The sequence below is a fragment of the Mytilus edulis genome, chromosome 2 (assembly GCF_963676685.1).
Source record: "Mytilus edulis chromosome 2, xbMytEdul2.2, whole genome shotgun sequence".
Taxonomy (NCBI): domain Eukaryota; kingdom Metazoa; phylum Mollusca; class Bivalvia; order Mytilida; family Mytilidae; genus Mytilus; species Mytilus edulis.
In genome coordinates, this window is record NC_092345.1 from 82,429,430 (window position 1) to 82,447,228 (window position 17,799).

General features: G+C 31.2%; 2 protein-coding genes across 2 annotated transcripts in view; one reads left to right on the forward strand and one right to left on the reverse strand.

Moving 5' to 3' along the window:
- Positions 1-6,754, reverse strand: part of LOC139510309 (116 kDa U5 small nuclear ribonucleoprotein component-like) — a 32,026-nt gene extending 25,272 nt beyond the window's left edge. The window contains exons 1-3 of the mRNA XM_071296815.1: positions 6,608-6,754; positions 2,525-2,669; positions 1,697-1,816 (exon numbers count right to left, since the gene is read on the reverse strand). Of these exons, the coding sequence (XP_071152916.1) occupies positions 1,697-1,816; positions 2,525-2,650 (246 nt within the window). The 5' untranslated portion in view covers positions 2,651-2,669; positions 6,608-6,754. The remainder of the gene's footprint in view (positions 1-1,696; positions 1,817-2,524; positions 2,670-6,607) is intronic.
- Positions 6,755-6,770: 16 nt separating this feature from the next.
- Positions 6,771-16,748, forward strand: LOC139510310 (nuclease EXOG, mitochondrial-like). The gene is made up of 5 exons (XM_071296816.1): positions 6,771-6,914; positions 10,949-11,110; positions 11,742-11,881; positions 15,283-15,474; positions 16,295-16,748. Exons 1-5 carry the CDS (start codon positions 6,818-6,820, stop codon positions 16,736-16,738), a joined length of 1,035 nt encoding a protein of 344 aa, XP_071152917.1. The 5' UTR covers positions 6,771-6,817; the 3' UTR covers positions 16,739-16,748.
- The last annotated feature ends 1,051 nt before the right edge of the window (positions 16,749-17,799 follow it).

The window sequence follows — 17,799 nt, forward strand, 5'->3', positions numbered from 1 at the left end:
GAAAACTGGACCAAAAATTAAGAATCTACATACACAGTTAGATTTGGCATATCAAAGAACCCATTTATTCAATTTTTGATGAACAAAGTTTAATTTTGGACCCCCATTTGGACCAACTTGAAAACTAGGCCAATAATTAAAAATCTAAGTACATTTCTAAATTCAGCATATCAAACAACCCCCAGGATTCAATTTTTGTTAAAATCAAACTAAGTTTAATTTTGGACCCTTTGGACCTTAATGTAGACCAATTTGAAAACAGGACCAAAAATTAAGAATCTGCATACACAGTTAGATTCGGCATACCAAAGAACCCCAATTATTCAATTTTTGATGAAATCAAACAAAGTTTAATTTGGACCCTTTGGGCCCTTTATTCCTAAACTGTTGGGACCAAAACTCCCAAAATCAATACCAACCTTCCTTTTATGGTCATAAACCTTGTATTTAAATTTCATAGATTTCTATTTACTTAAACTAAAGTTATTGTGCGAAAACCAAGAATAATGCTTATTTGAGCCCTTTTTTTGCCCCTTATTCCTAAACTGTTGGAACCAAAACTCCCAAAATCAATCCCAACCTTTCTTTTGTGGTCATAAACCTTGTGTCAAAATTTCATAGATTTCTATTAACTTAAACTAAAGTTATAGTGTGAAAACCAAGAAAATGCTTATTTGGGCCCTTTTTGGCCCCTTTTTCCTAAAATGTTGGGACCAAAACTCCCAAAATCAATCCCAACCTTCCTTTTGTGGTCATAAACCTTATGTTAAAATTTCATAGATTTCTATTCACTTTTACTAAAGTTAGAGTGCGAAAACTAAAAGTATTCGGACGACGACGACGACGACGACGATGACGCCAACGTGATAGCAATATACGACAAATTTTTTTTCAAATTTTGCGGTCGTATAAAAATCTTAATACATGTTTAGATTCTGGACAGCATATTAAAGAACCCCAAGAATTCAATTTTTGTTAAAATCAAACTAAGTTTAATTTTGGACCCTTTGGACCTTAATGTAGACCAATTTGAAAACGGGACCAAAAATTAAGAATCTACATACACAGTTAGATTCGGCATATCAAAGAGCCCCAATTATTCAATTTTTGATGAAATCAAACAAAGTTTAATTTTGGACCCTTTCGGCCCCTAATTCCTAAACTGTTGGGACCAAAACTGCCAAAATCAATCCCAATCTTCCATTTATGGTCATAAACCTTGTGTTTAAATTTCATAGATTTCTATTTACTTATACAAAAGTTATGGTGCGAAAACCAAGAAAAATGCTTATTTGGGCCCCTTTTTGGCCCCTAATTCCTAAACCATTGGGACCAAAACTCCCAAAATCAATCCCAACCTTCCTTTTGTGTTCATAAACCTTGTGTTTTAATTTCATAGATTTCTATTTATACTTAAGTTATTGTGCGAAAACCAAGAAAAATGCTTATTTGGGCCCTTTTTTGGCCCTTAATTCCTAAACTGTTGGGACCAAAACTCCCAAAATCAATCCCAACCTTTGTTCTGTGGTCATAAACCTTGTGTTTAAATTTCATAGATTTCTATTCACTTTAATTAAAGTTTTAGTGCGAAAAACCAATGTGTCTTCGGACGACGACGACGACAACCCCAACGTCATACCAATATACAACCGCAAAAATTTTGCGGTCATATAAAAATTAAAGCTCTTTAAAATACCTCTACTTCCGGACCATACACCTCCTCTGCTGTAGGATAATATTTCTTATCCTCATGTAAGACAACTTGCATCTCAGCTGCGTCATCAGCGTCATCAGCATCCATGTCATCATCGTCATCCTAAAATAAAAAGACAGTCAAAATTTAATGGTCCAATGTATGGAAGTTTTACAAGTGTACATTTGTATGCAGGAAAATGTTGTGCTTAGGTTTTAGGGAGACTGCTTTTTCAATATTATTACATGGTGATATGATAATACTACGAATAACACTGTTTGTGGATAAGAGTGAAACAATAAACTTACTGGTATAAATTGTTAATGCTTGTGTCATTTTGATTGTTATGCAAAAAATGGATTGACAAATTTTCATGATTATTAATTAAGGAAAATTCAATATGAATATTTTAAAACTACTTTTTTGGTACAGTTTGTATATTAAACCTCCAACACATTTATGTCAAGTTGTGCTCTTTTTTCTTTGACAATACATGACTTAAAGTTAAAAACATTTCCAAATGAAAAGAGATTTCTGGTTGACGAACTGCAACTTATCACAATATAGACTAAATTGTTATTAAAACTAAATAAATGTGAATTTAACCAGGACACAATACATCAACTCAGGTTTAAATGTAATGGCAAACACTAAATTCACTCTGGTGGTTTGTGAAGTATAAACAAATGTCATACCTGTTGCTGTTTAGGGGAGCAAAGTTTGTTTTTTTAAATTATTGAATACAAAATGTACTTTTCCCTTGTGCAAATGTTGTGAAGAAATTTTTAAACACCAATATTTTCCTGTTGTTTACATTTTAAATGAACTTACTTCCCCTGCATATTCAGCCATGGCATCCTCTCTGTTCTGATCTTCATCTGCATCCTCATCTTCCTCATCACTATCTAATTCAGGACCTACATAATTACCAAACTCATCATACAGTTCCTGATCCATCGTAAATCAGGACAAAAATCTGTAAAATGCAGAAAAAAACCAACATTTGAAAGTGTTTTTATATCAAAACATATTTAATTCAGTAATATAAAGTAGCTTTCAGTATGTTACGTAACTGCCAGTATTTTTAGATATATTTTTTAGTCTTTATGTTAATAAGATTTTTATTCTGCTTCATGCTGATCTAGGCAAGCCATTTTCTATGGGATTTTACAGAATGCTGTTATATTGTGTTGTTATACCACCATGACCACTGTCCTAGGAAACCAAAATACAAATGTAGTTGAGAACTCATAAACATATGTGCCAGTCCAATGCCTGGAGCCTGTTAAATATATGATATCCTTGGTTGCTGTCTGTCATTTTTATTTCAAGATTTAAAAGGGGACAAAGTTCCCTATAACAGTACAAAAATCAATCCAAAAAAAATCAAAAAAATAATTATCAGGGAACTCAAAATCGTTAACTCATTTTTCGTCACTTTTTTTAATTCCCGCATCTGCACAGAAATCCACAATGTACTTCCTTTTTCCATTTGTTTTCCGGTCTCGTTTGCATGAAACTTTGAGTAAAATATATATTTATCAGTCTAGTATAAAATAGGAAGGAATGCAATACCAATTTCATTTTTAATAATTCTTTGATATGAAAAAACGTTACCTGATCATATAGCCTTTCTTTGTTTACATTGCATATGACATCCTAAGTTAAAGAACGTCACAACTAAAATCCCTAACAACAGAACCAAAATCAGAAACGTTACAGTATTTCTGTTTTGAAATTAAAATATGTTTGAATTAAAAAAAAATTTAATTCATACAGACAGACAGTCCCCTTTCACAGGTAATGATTATGCCTGCCTCATATTATGATAAATGATTCTAAGATGCATTTTTGTGTAGTTAAAAAGAAGTTCTTATAAAATAGGAGCACTGTATACTGTTGAAGACCATGTAGACCTGGAGATATGTGGGCATCTAACTGGATTAGTTAGGAAAGATCTCCTTAAGCTCAATAGGTTAGAGCAATTCTTTGAAATCCCTGACATACTGTTGGTACCATCCATAGATTTTCACAATATTGGCATTGCGAGCATCTACTAGTGTGCACAACTGTATGTAAGTGTCTGGCAGTTTGATATGGTTATTATGTTTGACAGGTCATTGGATGACTGATACATGTCTGACTGACATGCAGGGAACTGATCAGAGGGTTTCAGAGTGACTGCTGAGTTGTACAGTAACGGACCTGTGAGGTCAAATGGATGATGTGCAGCCAAAAAAAGAAAAGAGGGAAGGGTGTTGTAGACCTGGAGTTATAACGGCGTCTAACTCAGTGTTCTCCCCAGAAATTTTGGATAGCATCACATTTTGCGTAAAAAAAAATAACTGTATTTTTTTTTAATGCAGTGTTCTAGGATTTTTTTGGCACCTTGACTTACCACGGGTAAGATCAATAAAAAAATTACTTACCCACATCTAAAAGTTAAATCCGCCAACCAATGCAGACAGCGCCGTCCGCTGCGGCGAGCTAAAGCTCGTCGCCCTTATGGCCGGGGGTCTGGGGGCCGCTCAAAAAACTTTTATGACATGCTTTAAATTATATGTTGTGAAGTTTGTCTGAACAAAGCTGGATTCGGATACGATTGAATTTTATACAAAATTTAAAAAAAACGATTTCTTACTAAATTTGACAAATATGTTATAGTTATTACTATGTCATTTATTAAGAGCTATAATAAATGCAACTGTAAGTTTATTTTCCTCCGATGACAAGAAAAAAAAATCGTTTATGTCCCGATTTAAGCACCAGTTATCAATCCGGATTTTCCGATTTTACCGACACCGTGACCGACTTTTAGAATGATAGGAGAAGAATGTGGTCTCTTTTGCGCTTGATTACACCTAGTAAACGAGTGCTTGAATAAAAGCGCCGATAGACATCGACAAAATCTTCGATCTTTTATCAAAGTTTTTTCTCGTGATTTAATAAAAATAAAAAGCAGATATGGGAAAATTGAAGAGGACCTGGAAATTTCAAGAGTTTTTCGGCTTCCCCGAACTTGAAAATTGACTTACCACCGGGTGACAAAGGCTAAAAAATGACTTACCCGTTGTCCTAATCCACTTACCCCGGGTAACGGGTAATGGGAATCCTAGAACACTGTAATGTCATTTGTCGCGTCGCGTTGATGCTCTATTTCCTTTATATGTTTTAGTTTATATTGTTCAATTCATAACTAAGAATTCAATTAAACTATAACAACAAAAACAGTTGTTTCAGTTTATGTTTTCTTTATTCATTTATAGTTACAGAATTATTTTTTTCCTCTTGTGCCAAATAAAAATAAATATGTGCTTTCAGTTACCCAACACATAAGTCAAATGAATGAATAGTTCATTATAGTGCAACCTGTATATATACAAAACTAAATATCTATTACACAAAATGAACTATTTTTTTATATTATATTAAGTAAAGATAAAGTAGCAAAAGTAGTAAAAAAAAATATCAATTTAAAAACCTTTTTTTATCATGTTTATGAAATTCATTGTTCCATGGCACTCAATGAATTAGTCCCTGTTGTTTCTTATCTTTACATCAAAATGATATGTATTTTTAACAAAGTTATCTAACAAATAGTCTATTAATGCGTAGTTTTCTCTATTGGTATATTTTTTCTGTCTACTGTCCGTCTGTTGTCATTATTGTGAAAATGCGGATTTTTTCATATCTGGTCCGGTTCCGATCTGTAGTATACACAAAAATGTGCTATGGCGGCCGTAGAAAAATTTACGAAAATGAGTCCGAGAATAAACATTGTTTGACAAGAGATTGTGAATGAATAAGACGCTTTTAATGCATTAAATGCATTAAACATAAACTAAAGCCAATTATGATAACTTTTTAAAGAAGTATAAAACTTATTTTAGCTCAAAACCAAAATTCTCGCTCTTGTATTACAGGAAGAGAAAGAAAGTATATTTTGGAGAGTTGCAAATATAAACGACCTTTTAAAAAAAATTCGTTTTAATCTTTGAAATTTTGTAATACAAAACATAGATTTCGAATTGTTTTTGTGATTGCATTTTTCCATGTCGAAGTTGGTGATGGCAGACACGTGGTATAAGTCATGTCACGAGTGTCAGCTTGGGATATTGGCATCCAAACATTTATCACCCTGAGGGCAATTAACACCTGGCTATTTAATCCCTTAATTGCCTTTAGTGTCCGATTTAAAGGGATTACAATTAAAGGTGATGTAATTTTTATGATAATAATCGATAATAGATGAAAGTTCAAAATTGAGGACAAATAAAATAGCATCTTCAAAATAATTATAGCGTCGCGGGAATTATTATAGCATCACGGTGCAAAAATATAGCGTCACGGTACCGCGACGCTAAAACGGCCTGGGGAGAACACTGTAACTGGTTAAGTTCATAGACTTTTTTAAAGCTGCCTTAGGAATAAGGTTTTTGAATCCAGTTGGTTCAATATTATACTTTCTGTCTAATAGTAATAAGCTTCCAATCTTAGGGTTCGAAAAGAGTAACGAAAGTATCATTAGGACATGACAGCTACGGTTCCTCAACTACTTTGACAGGTAACTCAGAGTGAGTGAGGGAAAATAATACCTATGACTGTATGATACTGTAACAAGATCTTTGAGTGGAAAGAAATATTGCATACAGATTTCTCTTAATGTTGGACAGAAGGTTAAATCGTGCGCAAGATGTTCATCCTTCCAGTGGCACAGAGGACATGTTACATTTATTTTGTATTCACTATGTTAAAATTTGTGCTTAATATGAATAATTTTTTTCACAACAGTAGTGATTTTTTTTAGTACAAATGATAACAAAGCAAAAGTAGGGACCCAATCTGATTACGGTGGTCACAGAAAGGCACATTAACCGGCACTCTGTTAAATAATTGAGTTGCGTAATGGTATACCTGATCAGTGTAAGATAAAAGTACTGGAATCAATAGATAAAACAATATTTCAAAAATACATGTGGGACGCCGACACCGGAAGTGTACAAATAACGTTTGGCCTTCGGATTTCTCTAGACTTCAGCTTGTATTAAAACGAAACTGTCCGAGAGTGTTTTTTTCTAAATTCTTTATCAATTACGGACGAAGCAATCAGCTTTGAATACGGAAATGTCACAATTTATGAAAGGAATAATCACAGGCACATTCACAACACTTGCAGCAATTGGCTCTTATCGAATTTTATTTGAAAATGATAACCAAGAAAGTAATGAATTTAAAAAACAAAGATAAAGAATTATTTGAGTTTTTTGCAGTGGTATAAAAATATTAGGGTAAAAGTTTCTATAAAATTTTTGTTGAACACATGAGTCTACACTTACAGTTATACTGTCTTCTATACATGAGGGTAGTAATTCCCTTTATCGTTAGGCATCAAATGGTCATTTTCAGTTGCTGCAAGGATTTGTATAGTCTTACTATACAAATCCTTGGTTGCTGTGAGCGTTAAAATTAAATTGGTAAAAATTTTACAGTGATTCATCAAAATATCTTTATCTTCCTCAATCTTTACAGTGATTCGTCAAAATATCCTTATCTTCCTCAATCTTTATTCATCAGAGGTCCCAAATAATTATCGTCACTGTCTTTTTTGTGAATAGTATAATGTGATTCATCAATATCAGTCGATTTTTTTATCATCTAAAAGAAAGTATACAGTTAATTAACATCATGCACAAAAAATTACCATTAACGTTATTTGGCAACAATTTTACCATTATTTGTCATTAAAGAACCCCCATTACCACCCTCCTATATCTAATAATAATCATGATAATACTGGCATACAAAGTTATTAAAGGTTGTTTTTTTTTTATATGAAAGCTATTGTCACTACCATATAAATCTTCAATTCTCAGCTTTTTATACGACCGCAAATTTTGAAAAAATTTTCGTCGTATATTGCTATCACGTTGGCGTCGGCGTCGTCGTCGTCGTCGTCGTCGTCGGCGTCGTCGTCGTCGTCGTCGTCGTCGTCGTCGTCGTCCGGCGTCCGGCGTCCGAATACTTTTAGTTTTCGCACTCTAACTTTAGTAAAAGTGAATGGAAATCTATGAAATTTTAACACAAGGTTTATGACCACAAAAGGAAGGTTGGTATTGATTTTGGGAGTTTTGGTCCCAACATTTTAGGAATTAGGGGCCAAAAAGGGCCCAAATAAGCATTTTCTTGGTTTTCGCACTATAACTTTAGTTTAAGTTAATAGAAATCTATGAAATTTTGACACAAGGTTTATGACCACAAAAGAACGGTTGGGATTGATTTTGGGAGTTTTGGTCTCAACAGTTTAGGAATTAGGGGCCAAAAAAGGGCCCAAATAAGCATTATTCTTGGTTTTCGCACAATAACATTAGTTTAAGTAAATAGAAATCAATGAAATTTAAACACAATGTTAATGACTACAAAAGGAAGGTTGGTCTTGATTTTGGGAGTTTAGGTCCCAACAGTTTAGGAATTAGGGGCCAAAAAGGGACCCAAATAAGCATTTTTCTTGGTTTTCGCACCATAACGTTAGTATAAGTAAATAGAAATCTATGAAATTTAAACACAAGGTTTATGACCATAAAAGGAAGGTTGGGTTTGATTTTGGGAGTTTTGGTCCCAACAGAATAAGGGGCCCAAAGGGTCCAAAATTAAACTTTGTTTGATTTCATCAAAATTGAATAATTGGGGTTCTTTGATATGCCGAATCTAACTGTCATGACTGTGTATGTAGATTCTTAACTTTTGGTCTGTTTTCAAATTGGTCTACATTAAGGTCCAAAGGGTCCAAAATTAAACTTAGTTTGATTTTGACAAAAAATCAATCAGTTAGGTTCTTTGATATGCTGAATCTAAAAATGTACTTAGATTCTTGATTATTGGCCCAGTTTTCAAGTTGGTCCAAATCGGGGTCCAAAATTAAACTTTGTTTGATTCATCAAAAATTGAATAAATGGGGTTCTTTGATATACCAAATCTAACTGTGTATGTAGATTCTTCATTTTTGGTACTGTTTTCAAATTGGTCTACACTAAAGTCCAAAGGGTCCAAAATTAAACTTAGTCTGATTTTAACAAAAATTGAAATCTTGGGGTTCTTTGATATGCTGAATCCAAAAATGTACTTAGATTTTTTATTATGGGCCCAGTTTTCAAGTTGGTCCAAATCAGGATCTAAAATTATTATATTAAGTATTGTGCAATAGCAAGTCTTTTCAATTGCACAGTATTGCGCAATGGCAAGAAATATCTAATTGCACAATATTGTGAAATAGCAAATTTTTTTTTAATTAGAGTTATCTTTCTTTGTCCAGAATAGTAAGCAAGAAATATCTAATTGCAAAATATTGTGCAATAGCAAGATTTTTTTTTAATTGGAGTTATCTTTCTTTGTCCAGAATCAACTTAAATCTTTGTTATATACAATATACAATGTATATTCACTTTTTACTACCAACTGATGAATTAAAATAATCTTTACCATTCAGTGATAACAAGCAGTTTTTTTACATCTTATTTCCTTATCTTATCTAAAATGTTTTTAGATTATGTATGTTGGACATTTGCCAGACATGACTATGATGTCATTTTCTATTTTTATTTGCCCATTACTTTATGTAAATAACTTCATTGGAAATTTGCCAATATAAAATGTTGCTGATGAAGTTTTTTTTATTGTTTTATACAATAAACAATGTATATTCACTTTTACTACCAACCAATCTTTACCATTCAGTGATAATAAGCACTTTATTTTACATTTTAATATTTTATGATGTATTTAAAAGAGTAGTTATTGTTGCAAACTCCATTAGAAATTTGAATTGATATCAGTTTTGGAAAAAAGGAAACGGGGATGTGAAAAAGGGGGGGGGGTTAAATTTTTCTCATTTCAGATTTCATAAATAAAAAGAAAATTTCTTCAAACATTTTTTTGAGAGGATTAATATTCAACAGCATAGTGAATTGCTAAAAGGCAAAAACAAACTTTTAAGTTCATTAGACCACATTCATTCTGTGTCAGAAACCAATGCTGTTCCAACTATTTAATTTTAGATTTAAAAAGTTTGAAGAAGAAATCTTTAATTGTAAAATTTGTAAAATCTTGACATTTGTTTTGTGTAAAAAAACCCCATGTAATGTCAAAAATTTGATCACAATCCAAATTCAGAGCTGTATCACGCTAGAATGTTTTGTCCATACTTGCCCCAACTGTTCAGGGTTCGACCTCTGCGGTCGTATAAAGCTGCGCCCTGCGGAGCACCTGGTTTGTAAATAATATGTAAATAAGTTTGTGCAAATATAATTGTCTATATTTAAGCCTTACTGATAGTAATGTTTCAGTGAGAAAAGAAGAAGATGTGGTATTATTGTTAATGAGATAGGTACAACTATCCACCAAGAAAACAAAATGACAACAAATTTGATGAGTGTTTTCTTGAACTTACAAATGTATGTCCATCAGATTTATATGGAATCATCAGTCTACACCTATAGCTATACCACTCTTTTGAAGAAAACTTACAGATCTGATGAGTCAAATCTTTTACACAACTAATTTTGATAGTTTATATGTTTTGCTGTTAAACCATTATCCCAAGCTTTTGAGAAAGTTTAGTGCTCACAAACTTGTCCTGAGTGCAGAGCCTGTACTAGTTCATTGGTTGTTGTTGGTTTGTCTGTCTTTTTATTTGTTTGTTTTTTGTTTGTTATTTATTATAAAAAATAATATTTTCAATTGGTTTTCTCTTTTGAATTGTACAACATTTTGTCATGCATAGACATTTTATAACTTTACTATATGAAGGCTCTACAGTCCCCTTTTTCGTTTACATCCCTGTTGATTACTCTCAGTCAACTAGTTTTACTTCTTTTTATATTCACTGTAACATCTGAGAACATTAAAATCTTATATGAGATTTTCAGTAAAGCAGTGTTAGAGAACCCATTTATTACATCACTATTTAATAGATTTCTAATATGTAGAAAGTTAATCTAAATTGGGTAGTATGAAATCATTGATAAAAAATATATCTATGGTAGTAATTTTTTTGTACTTGACCAAAAATGTAATTTATATTGTACATTTTCAGAAATAGAATTAAAATAATAAATCAAGAGGAAATTATCTGAGTTATTTCCCCTTATGAAAAAAAGTATAACTGCTTCTTGAAATGAAAAATTAAAATCTATTGCATTTTATATGAACTGAACAGACAAGATGATCAATTTGGCCAGCAACCCTTTTTTTTAATTGTAGGTTTATCATCAAAGACCAGGGCAAGTGAGACTATTCTCAAGTATGGCATACCAGATCGTGGGCCAGATATAAGGGTTTATGATAATCACATCTTATCATATGATCAGGCAAAGAAAACACCTGTTTGGGTTGCTGAGTATATCACCAAGAGAAATATTGATGGTAATAATTAACATTATGTGAGCCTTATAATTCAAAATGTCTGTAACCTTGGTGACATGAATAATCAAATTGAATTTGTATTAAGAGATCATTTTCTGGTCATAATGTATACACACACTTTTTCCTCCTATTGTTCCATAATTATTTTTTTTGAATAATTGCAGTTTTTAAGAATTTCTATTCCCCTGCAATTTTTGAGAAATTTTATAATTTTGTCAGTCTTGAATAAATAGTATTTTTTTTATTTAAAAGATGATCTGCACTTATTGATTTTATTTATTTAAAAATGACACCAGTAGTTAATCTTTTACTACTATACAGAGTAAGGTTATGATACCATTTGAATTCATAACATGCATAATGAAGAGAGATTTTATAGTGGTTTTGTTTTTCATTTGTTTGTTTGGTTTGGTTTTCATTGCAGTTTAAACATTCAAGGTCTTACAGTCATTTCATAATAAATCCTCTATCTCAAAACTAAATGAAACTCAGAAATCATTTAAGTGATTGTGGGATGTTCTTCAATGAGACAACAACTCAATGAAACATAAAAAAACAACACATATAAAGATACATCTTTTAAATGTCACTTAACAGTATTAGAAATAAGTTAAGTGCTCTATGATTTCAGGACCGGCAGACAGAAGAAAAATCAAATTTAAATCTGATCCAAATGTTCAAACTGAGTTCAGTGCTGAGAACTCTGATTACCTAGGAAGTGGATGGTCTAGGGGTCATATGGCCCCAGCTGGGGATAATAAACACAGTCAGGTCAGTGGTAATAGATTAAATCATGCTGTATATATAATCTTTTATTTATTAGGAATTTAGTAAACACATTTCAATAAGGGCACTCTCCATAGTATGAATATTGTAACAAATAGTTTTTAGGGTGTAGTTACCATATATATTGAGTACAGGTATGTATAGAATCAATCCAAGTTTTTATGAATATTATACAATTACTGTCTTTTGATGAGGAAAAGATAGGGTTTTATTGACTTTTGAAAAGCTGATATTTACTGAGGCAAATGGCTGAGGTGAATATCAGTTTTCCAAAAGTCAATTAAACCACCTATTTACGGAAACAAAAGACAGTAATTGTTTTATTCAATATTCCAAGAGAGTATACAGAGAAAAATGTATGTTATGACAATTATTTGGAAAAAACCAATTGTGCATCATACGATTTTAATATATTTATATATATATATACACGCAAAAGCATATGATTTTTTGCACGGTGAATATGCTTATTTATTCCAAATCACATTCATATAGATAAACCTTCTAAAATTCTATCAAAATGGAATAATCTTATTTACTAGTATATTGATAATTCCCAGAGTTACAGTTGCAAATTATATACTAAATCAGCATAGAATGTTGTTTAATCTTCATCTATTGATTTTAATTGTTTCAGATTTAATTCATTTATTGTCTAAAAGTTATGATGGAAACAATCTTATCTGGATACATGTAGATATCTCTTGGTCAGTACACATAATCAGTAATTCACATGTTGAAATATATCAATGAATGCTGAAATTGTATCACTAGATATAAAAAAATTTGTAAGGGTTCCACGGAACCCAGTGTCTCGCCTACTTTTACTGTTAATCGCAGACTCAACAAAATGAGGAAAAACATCAATAAAAATTTCCCTCTCGATACTGTCTTTTGATTGAAAGAAACTTCCAAGTTTGGTAAAAAAATCCAGGATAGTTTATGAATCTAATAAATGTTTTATAAACTTTAACTGCAGACTGTATGTAATGTTAACTGGAAGAAAAACTAAGTCCATTTATAAGTAAAATACGGAAAAAGTGATTTTTTTTTTCACAAAATTTACTTCTGAATAATATCTTATGATCAGAAACAAGCTTTTGTCTAAGTTTGGTAGAAATCCAGGATAGTTTAAGAACATTATAAAAAATTTTAAAACTTAAACCACAGAGTGAATGTTTTGTTTCTGGTATAAAAAACTAAGTCCATTTATAAGTAAAATACAGAAAAGTGGAAATTTATTTTCACAAAATTTTCTTCTTGATACTATCTTATGATCATAAACAAGCTTCTGTCCAAGTTTGGTACAAATCAAGGATAGTTTATGAAAGTAATTAAAATTTTAAAAACTTTAACCACAGAGTGAATGTAATGTTTCCTGGCAGAAAAACTAAGTCCATTTAAAAGTAAAATACGGAAAAGTGGAAATTTATTTTTACAAAATTTTCTTCTTGATACTATCTTATGATCATAAACAAGCTTCTGTCCAAGTTTGGTACAAATCAAGGATAGTTTATGAAAATTATTAAAATTTTAAAAACTTTAACCACAGGGTGAATGTAATGTTTCCACGCAGAAAAACTAAGTCCATTTATAAGTAAAATACGGAAAAAATGGAATTTTATTTTTACAAAATTTACTTCTGGATACTTTCTTATGATCATAAACAAGCTTCTGTCCAAGTTTGGTAGAAATTCAGTATAGTTAAAGAAAGTTATTAAAATTTCAAAAACTTTAACCACAGAGTGAATATTTGTGGACGCTGACGACGACGCTGACGACGATGGAATGTAGGATCGCTTAGTCTCGCTTTTTCGACTAAAGTCGAAGGCTCGACAAAAAGCGGGGTCCACAAATATTCACTCTATGGTTAAAGTTTTTGAAATTTCAATAACTTTTTTAAACTATACTGGATTTCTACCAAACTTGGACAGAAGCTTGTTTCTGATCATAAGATAGTGTCCAGAAGTAAATTTTGTAAAAATAAAATTCCATTTTTCCCGTATTTTACTTATAAATGGACTTCATTTTTCTGCGGGGAAATATTACATTCACTCTGTGGTTAAGGTTTTTGAAATTTTAATAACTTTCTTAAACTATCCTGGGTTTGTATCAAACTTGGACAGAAGCTTGTTTATGATCATAAGATAGTATCCAGAAGTATATTATGTAAAAAAATTAATCCATTTTTCCCGTATTTTACCTTTAAATGGACTTAGATTTTCTGCCAGGAAACAACACATTCACTCTGTGGTTAAAGTTTATGAAATTTTAATTACTTTCTTAAACTATCCTGGGTTTGTACCAAACTTCAACAGAAGCTTGTTTATGATCATAAGATAGTATCCAGAAGTAAATTTTGTTAAAAAAAATAATCTATTTTTTCCATATTATACCTTTAAATGGACTTAGATTTTCTGGCAGGAAACAACACATTCACTCTGTGGTTAAAGTTTTTAAAATTTCAATAACTATCTTATACTATTTTTAATTTGTACCAAACATGGACAGAAGTTTTTTTATGATCAAAAGCTAGTATCTAGAAGGAAATTTTGTTAAAATTTTATACCTGTGTATCTGTATTTTACTTATAAATGGACTTAATTTTTCTTCCATTTAACATTACATACAGTCTGCAGTTAAAGTTTTTAAAACATTTATTAGATTCATAAACTATCCTGGATTTTTACCAAACTTGGACAGAAGCTTCTAACAATCAAATGATGATATCAAGAGGAATATTTTGATCAATTTTTTTTTCTCATTTTTGTTGAGCCTGCGATTTACAGAAAAAGTAGGCGAGACACTGGGTTCAGCGAAATCCTTAAGAATTTTTTTATTATTAATTTGTCTGAATTTTGGTAAAGACTTTTATGATAGTAAGAAAAACACATTTAAATATTAATAATAGGATTATATGTATTATAGATTGAGAATATGTTTTCTTTGGTCTCTTTTTTCCTACACTTCCATTTATTTGACCGCATAATTTCCTTCAGTTCCTGAGATATTGATAACCAAAACTATATTCTAATTTAGCTGAAGGACATTTTAAAGTAATACTGATCAAGTAAATGGCTCCTGCAAATGAATTTTGGGAAGGGAATGCTGCAAAAAATTAATTCAGGAGTGAAAGTGTTAAGATAATTATTGCTCAAATACCTTTAAAATATCTAAAGTACTGGATTTTTTTTAATTTTATTTTCATTTTCCATAATAATTCAATGTTACATTTGGTATATTATCAAATCACCTATTGATTGCCTTTAATTTTCCTTAAATAATATTCTCCTTGAATTGAAAATAAAAATTACTATTAGTTATTTCACCATGCCATAGATGCCTTACTATTCAGTAGTAGTTATAATATTTCTGTTTTATTACAGGAAGCAATGAAGCAGTCATTTTATTTATCAAATATTTTACCTCAAAACTTGGAAAATAATGGAGGATTCTGGAATAGACTTGAAATGTACTGCAGGGATCTAACAAAAAAATATAAGGGAGTCAGAATAATTAGTGGGCCTCTAGTTTTACCTACCACAGATGAAGATGGATTGCATTATGTAAAATATCCAGTAAGTCATCCATTCAACTTAACTTTTATAATTAGTGTGGGCCTTATGTCTGTTTGAAACTTTTTCCAAATGATTTCAAAATATATTTGAAATAAAAAATCAGCTCAGTAGTGAGTGCGTTTAAGACTAATTGGTGGCCTTCGGCTGTTGTCTGCTCTTTTGTCAGGTTGTTGTCTCTGACATATTCCCCATTTCCATTCACAATTTTATTCAGTAGTGAGTGCTTCAGTAGTGACAGGATTTACAACATATCTTTCTTAGAATCACTATTGATGAATTTAGAAATTGATCTTAAGAAACTAAGGTTCCAATTCCCGTTGCAGAGTTGACAATAGATAGATTTGGCTTTTCTTTGAAGGTATAGTTTGGTCTTATCAACTTACATATTCAAATACTTATACACCCTTGGCTTTCAAATTTTTTGAAGGGAGCATTTTGATCCAGAAAAGTTCTCCTGAAGCCCAAAAGTTATAACAGCTTCAAGTTTGATCATTGTATATTTTTATGTAATCAATATGGGTATTTAACTACTATTCCATAACACCAGTCAAGTCAAAATATTGGTTAGTTCTATGTCAAAGGCATCCCCGAATTAAATTTATGATCTATAGGAAAATGCATTGAACTTCAATACCGAGGAGACCAGGCTCCAGCCTACATTAGTTTCTTACCAGAAATTTGGAGAGATAAAATATATATGTATTAGCAGGGCACTTCAGGAAGTGCTCTTTCTTTAAAATTAATTTTGATGTTTTATGGATAACATGTTTATTACCTGCTTTAATCTTTATTTTATTAAAATTTTGTTTTTACTTTCCAGGTAATTGGTAAAAATGAAGTTTCTGTACCAACACATTTGTATAAAGTGATAATTATAGAAAATGAGAAATCAGAACCATTAGGACTTGGTGCTTTTATTGTTCCAAATCAGCCAATAGGATTTGAGCATAGCTTGAAAGATTTCCAAGTTGATTTGAAAAAACTTGAAAGGTCTTCTGGAATAACATTCACACCAAAACTTGACACTGTGAAAATCCCTGATTTGTGTCAGATAGATTCATGTAATTTGATGAAAAAAGACAAATTTGAATTGTATATGATTGGAAGAAAATTACAAGGAGCTAGAAGTCTGAAATATTTAGAGAAAATTTGGTCAGAAATTGAAACAAAAAACTTAACTCCTGATAGCTATTTGATAAATCTTTACAATAGCAGAAAACTAGAATTAACTTATGAAGAAAAAGTTGTAAGGAATAAAGGTTAAAAAAAGTTAATTGTGTTTTACTGGTACAGTAAACCTATGAAGCACAGTCACCTAGTAATATTAACAATAGCTTTTACTAGTGCTGATCAGGGAGAAGAAACTCACCACTAATTTTAAGCTCACAAACAAAGGAGTAGGTTTGGAAAGGTCTTAAAATGGCCCCCTTTTTTAGCTAGATTTCAATTTAGGATTTATTGACCAATATCACAAAGAAACATACAAAATGTAGCTAATATATAGACTAAATTGGAAATAAGTCATTTTTTGAAAATTTATGTTCCTGTATTTTATTTATGACGTCACAAATAGTACTTATTTGGATTTTCCACTCAAAAGTCAATGAAAATGGGTAAATTTTCACTAATTATTTGACAGGAAACATAGAGCGCATATGTCGACAACAAAGATCTTTTACAGTAATATTTGTAAAGAAATTTTACATGTCTACCTTGAAAATTAAGTTTGTAGACGCCTGCGCTCTATGTTTCCTGGTCCTAAATTTGGTTGAAATTCGGCTGATTTTGTCAAATATTGCCAAAACCTCTTATCTTCACCAATTTTGGATGTAAAAATCAACGCGTTGGAATAAAGCTTTGACAAAAATAATTCTATTTAACTTTCTTACATGTCTTAAAGTCAACTTAAATCATTTTTCATCTCGTTACACTGAACTTTATAATCGAGGCCATTTATGGCCTTTACCGAACTTACTCCAAATTTCCAATTTGATGTACTTTAGATACAACCTTTTAAGTATGTATGGAATATAAGGTTTTAACACAAAGATCACTATAACAGCAGATGCAAAAAAAATCAAAATAACATGATGGTAGCCTAAAAATTCTTTTGGCTTCAAAAATCTATTTGTAAATTTGGTTTGTTAATTCACTTTGATGGAAAAAAGAACCCTATTGATTTTGAGTTTACACAGTTCACAAAAAATATCTGAGTATATTGCTACTTTATAAAGACTCTTACAAATTTGTTCAGGTCCCTGTCTACTTATATTTTGGCATTACTCAAGGTCATGATTTTTCAGGCTATTTATGTTGTCTTTACAC

Bases quoted from the DNA above. Each gene is read 5' to 3' on its own strand.
- LOC139510310 (XM_071296816.1), top strand. From the start codon at position 6,818: ATGTCACAATTTATGAAAGGAATAATCACAGGCACATTCACAACACTT. The intron at 11,111-11,741 runs GTAATAATTAAC...CTATGATTTCAG, and splicing joins CACCAAGAGAAATATTGATG to GACCGGCAGACAGAAGAAAA. The intron at 11,882-15,282 runs GTCAGTGGTAAT...GTTTTATTACAG, and splicing joins GGGATAATAAACACAGTCAG to GAAGCAATGAAGCAGTCATT.